The sequence below is a fragment of the Astyanax mexicanus genome, chromosome 6, assembly GCF_023375975.1.
Source record: "Astyanax mexicanus isolate ESR-SI-001 chromosome 6, AstMex3_surface, whole genome shotgun sequence".
Lineage (NCBI taxonomy): Eukaryota > Metazoa > Chordata > Actinopteri > Characiformes > Acestrorhamphidae > Astyanax > Astyanax mexicanus.
This window is the reverse complement of record NC_064413.1, coordinates 18,541,944-18,552,230: the sequence shown is the minus strand read 5'-3', so window position 1 is coordinate 18,552,230 and position 10,287 is coordinate 18,541,944. Positions and strand designations below refer to the sequence as shown.

Genomic DNA, 10,287 nt, shown 5'->3' with positions numbered 1-10,287 from the left:
ACCTAATTAAAAACCTCTGGAATATAATCAAGAGGAAGATGGATGATCACAAGCCATCAAACCAAGCTGAGCTGCTTTAACTTTTGCACCAGTAGTGGCATAAAGTTATTTAAAAGCAGTAGGTAAGACTGGTGGATGGGAACATGCAGAGATGCATAAAAACTGTGATAAAAAAAGTGTTATTCCACCACATATTGATTTATAAACTCCTAAAACTTTATGAATATAAACTTGTTTTATCTGCATTATTTGAGGTCTGAAAGCTCTGCATTTTTTTTTTTTTGCTATTTCAGCCATTTCTTATTTTCTGTAAATAAATGCTCTAAATGACAATATTTTTGGGGAATTTGGAAGAAATTTTGTCCGTAGTTTATAGACTGAAACATCAATGTTAATTTTACTCAAACATATACCTATAAATAGCAAAAGTGGTCTAAAAATGGCAATAATATTGTTTATTGCAATAATTTCTTCAACAATATATCGTCCACAATTTTCTTTGTGATAGGCCTATCCTGGACTAAATATTTATTTTAATGGGAATCCCAATGCTGTGTAATCCAAGAGTAATCCCTGATTGGTAAACTGACCCTATTTGTATTAAGTAAAAACAATGTTTTAAAGTGAGAGCCATCTAGCCACTCCCTCAGACCTACATTATATATAGATCATATATGTACACCTAGAAACTGTTAAGACCTCTGTGGCAGTCATATGGCCTTTAGCAGCTGCTTATGTTTTATGTATACATATATGTAATATGTATATATATATATATATATATATATATATATATATATATATTAGTATTATTAGCATGTATTATTAGTATTAGTAAATTATTACATATTATTATAATATCTAACTCAAATACTGAATTACTTTAAAATGTATAAACCTGCAAGTAAAGTAATAGTTTTAAATCATTCTATAAAAAAAAAACATTTTGATAAATATATTTACTAATGACACTGTTTATAAACAATAAGAACATCCATCAAACCATCAAGGCTGTCCCCTGTTGATCAGATCAGATCAACATTTTGGTTGTTATTCTATCATTTGCTTCTCATGGGAGCACATTTAGGAACAGATTGAAACACATACTGTGCAAAGGAGCAGAAAGTAAGGGGTTTTCTACTCACTTATATGAGTCATCTTAGGCCTGGGGCTGAGTAATAAGGTCAATGAACGCAGTAATTGTAATGTCAGTATTTTATAATTCTCTATAAATAAAAAGACGTTAACTGTCTGGATGAGGGGTTGTAATTATGCTGCATTTAGGGTGAACTAATATAGATATAAACAACACTTTATTAAATTGCCATTTTATTTTTTATTTGAGGTCATGTTATTTTACATATAGCTAAGCTTGATTATAAGTTACAGTACCAGTCAAACATCTGAACACACCTTCTCTCAATTATTGTTTTCATTTTTATTTTTCCTACATTGTAAATTAATACTGAAGTCATCCAGACTACGAAGGAACACATAAGGAATCACGTAGTTAGTAAACTGAAACGTGTTATACAAACCACAATACTCTGTGAAGCTTAGGTGCTCTTATCTGGGGGCTGTTAACTTGTGGTTTCTGAGGCTGGTAACTCGGATTAACCTATCCTGAGGTAACTTCTTTCCTGGGCGGTGATGATGAGCGCCAATTTCATCATAATGTTTTTGATGGTCTTTGCAGCTGCACTCGAGGATACTTTCTTCGAAACGTTCATACTTTTTTTGGATTGACTAACCTTCCTTTTTCTTAAAGTATTTTTCTTTACTTAGTTGAGTGGTTATTGCCATAATATGGATTAGAACATTACTCAAATAGTGCTAGTCACTGTATAACATGCAACTCTACTTCTTTCCAACTTTACAACTGATGCTCTCAAACACATTAAGAGGCAAAAAAATTAAAGTCATTAACTCTTGAAAAGCTCAGCACAGCTGTTAACTGAAAGCCATTCCAGGTGACTCTACCTCATAAAGCTGACTGAGAAAATCCAACAAGACGTGCAAGGTTGTAATTTAAGCAATAAATGCTTACTTTAAAGAATCTAAATAATTCTATTTTTTTCATAGTTTGGAAGAGTTTATATTCAACTACAAGGCATAACATTTTAAAGTGATAAATAAACACTGGTTTTAAGGTGTGTCCAAACCTTTGACTTATACTGTACACACTAAAAAATAATACTTTATTGTACTCAAAAGCACACTTTTTTATAAAGGTACTCTGTTGTACCTCAATATAGGGTATAGCCCCAGCGACAAGCTTTGTACTCTTTTTCTGTACTTATTTTTCTTAGTGTGTATATGCACTTTTGTTTATTTTGTTTTTTTTTTTTTTCATGACGGCATGTCTAACCACTGGAAACTCCCTGTAAGTTCCGAGAAATAGGTTATCTGAGCTAGAGTCGGGGAAGTCTGGGGGGAATTCCCAGAAAACACGTCAGATTTTAGAAAGAATACAATACGGAAGTAGCGCTATAACATGTTTACAAACATTTGGGTATTTGGTAAATTGGATATTTACTCGATTAAACAGCTGACTACCCGTTTTTAACGCTGGTTAGCTAACAGAGCTAAGCTGACCCCCGTCTGTCCGCCTGTCACTTGAGCCCCTCCGCCGCGCTGCTGCTCCTGAAGCCGCACCTGCTAATGCTAGCGCTCACAGGTAGCTACGGAAGTAAGATAAAACACGACATAAAGTTCACTAACTGCCTACATTTCCTTTTTGTGCGCTCACGGGTGTAGAAATCAGTAAAATCAGCGGTTAACGCAGTCCTGTCTTGTGTGTTTGTGTGTAGGGAAGCTGTGAATGAGAGAGTGAGAAAGTGTGGGTGTGTGTGTGCGGGTGTGTTAGCCTGAAGCTTACTGTATAAAAACAGGTGTGAATAGTGTTCTTTTTATTCTCGTGTGTAAAAAGCGTAACAATATTCGTGTCCGGCAGTAGGGTTTAAAGCTACTTACCATTGTGGTGAAAAACACCAGCTATTAAAAACAGAACGACGATTATCATCTCTGTGCTATCGATATCCTTAGGCGCTCCGTCTAGTTCATGTTCCTATTGACAGTCGGGCTGCGTGGGGGGTTATGGGCGGGGCCTATTCAGGGCGTATTTGTGACCACGCCCACATGGTGTGGTTAAACAATACTGGGCTGTTTTTTTATCCGCGTGTTGCCTATTGCAGACTTCTCATATTAGTTTTAAAACTTGTGTACGCCTAACAAAAGTGCCAAAAATCTGTTGTGTGGTGGACAAAAAAAATAATAATAGAAAATAATAATCCAAATCCAAAGAAAATAATAATAAATAATAAATAAAAACAATCCCAGTTCTTTCTCCAGTGTTGTCTACCTCGTCACTGAAGTCTATAGCTCATATACCTTTCCTACTTGTATCATTAGTTTAGAATGCTCAAACCCATTTTTAGGTTAGCTAGCTTGTTTTGCTTATTAGGCTATATCTTATCATCCATATCAGCTCTATTTTTCGAGTATAAGGGTTTAGAAGTAGTAGGATTCAGCTGTCTAAAGACATGCCTGGTGACCTGCGGTTCCTCTTTTTATTTTCAGTGGAGGGTTTTCCTAGGGGGCGTGGTTTTGGTCTCTGGTTTTCCCCTGTTTAACTATATATCAATCTGCTCGTCTGAATCTCCTCTACTTTCTGTCTGAGAGGAGAGTAAAAATGATTACCACTGGAGTCCTGAGTCTAAGTCTGCTGCTGTCCGCGGCAGTGCTCCGGGGGAGCCTCGCCAGCGTGGAGCTCCGAGCTCGGTCAATCAGCGGGGAGGACGCGGTGCTGCGCTGCCCGGCGGAGGCTCAGCCCGGGGTCCGCTACTGCTCCGTCATATGGTACAAGGTATGAGAACGGTTCTTCAGATACATTTAGATTAACACTAGAAAACGTTGTGACAGCTTGTGTTTAAACAGTGAAGATAACCAAGATGATTTGTACTTCCACTTGAGAACAAAAGTATTGTGGCGTGGAAGAGGAAGGAAGACCCGTGACACTCATGCTGAATGCTTAACAGCTCCTTTATTGAACAGGCTTGCCACTCACTTATAGTCTTTAACAAGACTAGGAGAGCTAAAACCATTACCACAGAGCTAAAATAGCCCAAAGGCCACCAACCCAGCTGTGTGTCTCCCAGATGGCAGATCCAGAGTGGTGCCCACCCTCTCTGCATAACCCCTCCCAAGGCATACCTGCAGGCAGCCACACACACAACCCAGAGCCGCCACAGTATTATTACTGTAGGCATGTAATACTTGTAGAGTGTTGAAAGTCTAGCAATGCTAACATCAATCCCATCAAAACGTATTTACTACTTAATATGTAATACTCTTTTTGTTGTCTTGTAGTTGCCTTTACATGTAGCTACTCAAGTTTCAATTATTTATTATGGTCCTTATATCCTATTATATTATTTTCAACAAGACTCTTCTTAAATCTTTTTATGAGAAGTTTCTAGTGACACTCACACTTGGCACACCAAGTAGAATACCTTTAATAGAATATAATGATTTTTTTTACAATTTAATAATGAAATTGGTCACAACACTGACATTCACTATGCTGTAAATGTAATGTAATGTGCTTATAGTCACAACACCATAGGTAAGAGAACATAATCAAACACAAATGTAATATAATGAATAATAAGTAAAGGCATCAAACTGTTTTTTTTTTTTCTGTTGACTTCATCGCCGTCAGCTACTCTATACCAGGACACAGTTCATATTTTAAGAGAATTCACTCTTAAACATTCATAAATCAGTTTGAAACAGGCTGTTTTGTTAAAGCTGCTTTTAAGAATGATGTATGATATATGGAAATGAGATGTGTTCTTTATTCAAAACAACAGTCTGGAATAAAATATTCATTATATCTTAGTTATAACTGGGCTAAAGATTTGCACTTTAAAAATGGACCCACTTCTTTTTGCTTTCATGGAAACAGCGACATGGAAACAGTGTATTTTTACAGTCAGATATAGACAGGCCAGACTGGGGAATGATGCTTATAAATCATGTGAAGAGCATCATAAAGAAATATTTAATCAGGTGAATGGTGGATCTTCAAGCACTAAGACTGAGAAACACTAGTTAAATTAGTATTTAAAAGCTAAAGGTTAGTGGTATTTTTTGAACGTTAACCTTCATTTTAACCTGTCGTTTTATTTCATCAGGTCAGCGAGGCTCCCTCTCGCAAGCTGTCTGGTTTAGTGATGAAGAACCTGACACAAAGTAATGGCACTGTCCAAAGATACAAAGGTTTCGTGAGGGAGGTGCAGATACTTGAGGATTCGCAGAGCCTTCTCTTGCCTAATGTGACTCAGGAGGATTCTGGGAGATACCTCTGCTTTCTGTCTGCTCCTGTTGGTCATCAGAACCAGGAGAAAGAGATTCACCTGGCGGTTTACGGTGAGTGTACAGCTATGAAGACATGTTTTTATATGAAATAATATTGTGGTGGTAGACACTCTCTCTCAAGAGAGAGGGATATGTGTATTGGTTACTAACAGCAAAAATATATCAATTAAATATGTTTGTTTTGTCTTTCTTAGACCATGCCGATGAGGAAAATATGAGGAAGGAAACAAGTGAAGGAAAATATGAGCATGAAAATGATACAGTATTCATGGTGCTTGCCATCACTTTACTCATCGTGGCAATGCTGATGCTTTATTGTAGTTATGTAAGTACCCTCTTTTGTCTTTTTTGTGTAGTAGTCTGTAGTTTGCATAATGAATCACAATAAGAAAGCAGACACACTTGTAAATATATAATCCAATATTCAATAAATAACAAATAGCTTAATCAACATTAATCAAATACCATTGTATTCTGTGTTGCTTATGTTAAAAAAAAATATTTTTCTTTTCAGATTTGTCTACGAAATACACTAACCCGCCACAAAGAGAAGTTCTCAAAAAATGCTCTGTTAAAGAAGACTCAGCATGAAATGAAGCATGTCATCGTTAGCCTAAAACCAAATGGAATAGTATCCAAGATTTTACCTGAGCAACAATATGTCTGACCCTACCAACTTCATCATCTGGCCTGAAGAATAGAGGAACACATGACATTTTAGTGAGCATCATTGTGGATCTATACAGCACCTGTTGTATGGACAATGTGTTCAGAAAGGCACTCAAGATGCCTTGGTGAGGTAGTGTGTTGTTTGGGTCTAACACCAGACTTAAAAGTGCTATGAACACACACACTTCACCACTACAATTCTGCTTTGAAGCTATGAGGTTATTTGTTTCTCAGTTTGGAGAGAAGCAAATAAAATTCAACGAGCATCATTGTAGAACACATTGCGTCTGGATAGTGTGCTCTTCATAATACTAACAGACACACTGTCAGAGTTGAGTATTGTAGTGTGTGTTGAGAATCAGAGATCGGGTCATGAAGGCGGAGAGCCAATCAGGAGTCAGGTCATAAATGACAAAAACGAATGGGCTTCTTACAATGTGATATACAGTCACATTCAATACTTTCCACAGGGGTCATCCCATCTCATGATGCTGGTTCATTATGATGTGAATTATAGGTTATTTTTATATATTTTTTATTTTAAAGCATTATTGTAAAGAGTTGTAATGTGTCTAATCTAACCTAACACGCTTTGAAAGACAAGAACAGCTCTTCTTTAATTTGAACAGTCTATAAGCTTAAAACAGCTGTACGCAGTTTTTAAAATTACATTTCATTATGTGTTTTCTGATCAGGCTGTGCTCTCTCTGGAAACTTTGCACTGTTTAATTCAAAACCGAAATGAATGTATGACAGAATCTTCATCACTGTGATCTATCATCAATCATGTCACACACGCAGACATGCATTGATGTTCTAATTTTTATAGAAGCAATGAAATGTTTGTAATCTGGATATGAAAAATCAACACAAATGCAGTCTTAAGCTAATGTTTTGGCAACCCCATAATTTTTCAACATCTAAAGATTGTATTGTTTATTTTCTTCTTACATTTTCAAAAAAATCTGTTGAACTATGTGTTTTTCACCTTGTTTTTTGCCTCTAAAAGGTGTGTTTGTCCAAAATCTTGAATTAAAGTTTTTTCAACGTGTATGTCTTTTAAATGCACATTCTTTAAGTCCAGATTTTCTTTGGATGTCTTGAACAGTCGACCCGAAAGTCAAAATTATGTATTTTTAAAACATCTTTTAAATATTTACTATGGCCGTTCAACTGATTTTTTTGCAGGGTTGAAAACTGAAGCTCCATCAATGTTTCTTCAGACATTTTAACATCAATTACAGACTTCCAGATATCAGCTTCATATAGTTGTTTTCTGTGGTTCAGATCTTCACTACTATTATTTTTATGAACAACCAGACCCTGATATGCTTACTGGTACACCTATTCAGGTAGCTTTACAATTGGATAAAATGACACATTTCCCATAAACAAATAATAATAAAAATAACTTCACTCAAAATGAAATATTACATAGGAAACATTTTACTACCTATAAAATGCACATGATGGGCCTCACCAACACCAACACCTGTACACACTGTTCAGGCACAATAGACAATCACCATCATGCATTCTGGAACTGCCCCCCTGTCAGACAGTTTTGGTCAGAGGTCATGGAAAAGCTATCTGAGATACTAAGCGTCAGCATCACAATCTCTGTTGCTGTACACTGCTTGATGACTTTTCTCTCCATCATTCTCAAAAAATCTGCAAACATTCCTCTTTATTTCTCAAACAATGGCTAAAAACCTATTTCACTCAACTAGAAAGACAGAGCAAAATGATCAATAAAGCACTGGTACAATTTTGTAACTGAACACTTAAATCTACAAAGACTTACATTTACATTACTATATAATATCAATCCCTACAACAACATCTGGTCCCCATTCTTGAAATGTATCCAGAGCTGATCCCATCAATTACATGTTTGTTTATTTATATACGCTCTCTTCAATCAGCATACCTGCTCTTAATATTACAATAACCCCCTGTTATATGTCTGTTGTATTGTCTTATTGTAAATTTTGTAAATACCTATTTCTCCCTATACTTTTATGCATTTGTGACCCTGTATATGTGCATAAATATTAGAAAATATTAGAAAATTAGAAATATACAAGTTTTCTTAGTTTTAAGCAAAATACATCTTTATACTTCCCAAAACTGAAGGAATATCCTGGCCAAGAGATCATTCACTATTTTTAGAGTTCGTAGCTGATTCATTCATATTAGACTCCCTCTAGCGGTTTGCAGTCATTTAGGAAGTGGGTTAATCTGCCTCTGCTGATACTAATAGCAAAGAACATTAAATACACACTAAGTTTTTGGTTGCATTACATCTTTTAATGTTGATGGAAAAACAACCTTTATTTAACAAGGCTTTAATCAGTTAATAAACATTCTGACATTGAATCAATGTTCATTTAAAGGTTTAGAATGGTTAGGCTGACATATTCTACACTCACAATGCCTTTATGTGAAAGGTGGTTCCCACAAATAGAATACAATACAAACAATATATACATATTTAATGTCGCTAAAGTTTAATACACATACATAAAAAACACTTGAGCTATTTATTAAAAGCAATATACAAGGATTTCCATGCTCAATACTAAATGCTGATTTTGTGTACAATACTGAAATTGAATACAATACACCCTAAAATGTAATCAAGGACGAGCTGTATGGCTTTTTTTACCTTAAGGCAAGTGTGTCATGGGGGCGTGTATAAAACAATACAAAATAAGAGTAAAGTTCAGTGTCCTAATCGAAAAGTCCATATTGCTCAGCGCTGCTTTGAGTCTCAGCCAACACTGTTCTAGGGCAAAATAAAAGAAAAACTGAACAGTAATGTTCTTTGAGCCACTTGGCTTCAAACTTACACTGGCTCAGTAGCCAAAAGAGGGGAAGGATGATTTCACAGGCAGCAGGAGTAACTAAAAACATCCAATAAAAGGCAGCCCAACCCTCCTAGTTCCTTAAAACATACACCACTGCATAAAACAGCTGCTTACTCGATTATACATGATTCCAGGTAGCAATCAGAACCACTACCTTGAGCCTGCAGCACCTCGCCGGTGGTGTACAGGATGACCCTCGGCCCTCTCTTTTTTTTTTAGACTATTTTTGCAAAACGATAGCACCACAGTACTAAGCACAGAAGTGTTCCCCCAAGCCCCTCACACAGATTCTAAGGTGTTTTGGTGATACTGGCCACAAGCACATCTTGACTTCAAGTCATAAGACAATTCATACAGCCTTCACTGCATTTTTATATACAATTAATTTAAGGGATAATGCCTGCTAGTTACGTTAAGCCTCTTTATGTGTAATCCGGGGCACGTAGCTTGCCACCAGCTGCAGGAGCCCTGAGAGAGCACAATTGGCCGTGCTCTCTCTGGGTGGGTAGATGGCACTCTTTTGCATCATCACTCCTAGGGGGATGTTAACCAGCACATGGTGTCTATGAGCTGATGTATTGGAACCCAATCAGAATGTCACTAGCCATTCAATTCAAGAGTCAGATGCGCTCTGACTTTGGCGGATTGACATTTTATCGGTGCAGCATTTCTGCTCTTCTCAGCAGAGGAAACTGACCTGTAGGTTCACTGTGAAGGTGCGTCAGCAGAACATTCACAAAAACAAAAATTTTATTGGATTTAGTATTCTGTTTACTGTTGATGTAAAAGTTGGGTAAGCATGCTGCGGCGTGTCCTTGTGTGTGTGTAGTGTATGCGTGCTGGGCACAAGGTGCACCTGCGTAGCTAAGATAGGAATGAGCATCCAACTGTTGACTGTTGTCAGGGTTTTAAACAGTCAGTAGCACACGTGTTTCCGTTGCCGGGATAGCAACGTGCCAAAAATGTATTTGAACACACCTCATTTGCAGAACAACAGGGCCATCAGTGTAGATATATTCCAGGACTCCAATGCTAGTTTAACAGCACAGACGCAAGGCATGACATTAGACTGTTTGCAGGATGTAAGATAGCAATGAGTGTCACGAAAAATTAACACTGTTAGGGCATAAGCATTGGTAGCATTTCTTTCATTAAAGCTTCTGTGTTCAAGTCTAATTTAAAAATCAAAGCAACTACACTATAATGCACAAGATATAATAATATTATGAAAAGTTTACTCTAGCCAGTTTGCAATGTGTAGCTGCAATAAAGTGCACCTCAAACCTTAGTAAGGTGGAAAAAAAAAAAATTCTGGGTAGTGCAGGATGAGTGTTCAGAGACAGGGCAAAAAGTAAACAATACTGGTATG

General features: G+C 36.7%; 1 protein-coding gene across 1 annotated transcript; it reads left to right on the top strand.

The window, feature by feature from the left end:
- Positions 1-3,623: 3,623 nt before the first annotated feature.
- cd83 (CD83 molecule) lies at positions 3,624-7,099 on the top strand. Its single transcript, XM_049480644.1, has 4 exons — positions 3,624-3,865; positions 5,196-5,430; positions 5,574-5,704; positions 5,894-7,099. Exons 1-4 carry the CDS (start codon positions 3,692-3,694, stop codon positions 6,044-6,046), a joined length of 693 nt encoding a protein of 230 aa, XP_049336601.1. The 5' UTR covers positions 3,624-3,691; the 3' UTR covers positions 6,047-7,099.
- The last annotated feature ends 3,188 nt before the right edge of the window (positions 7,100-10,287 follow it).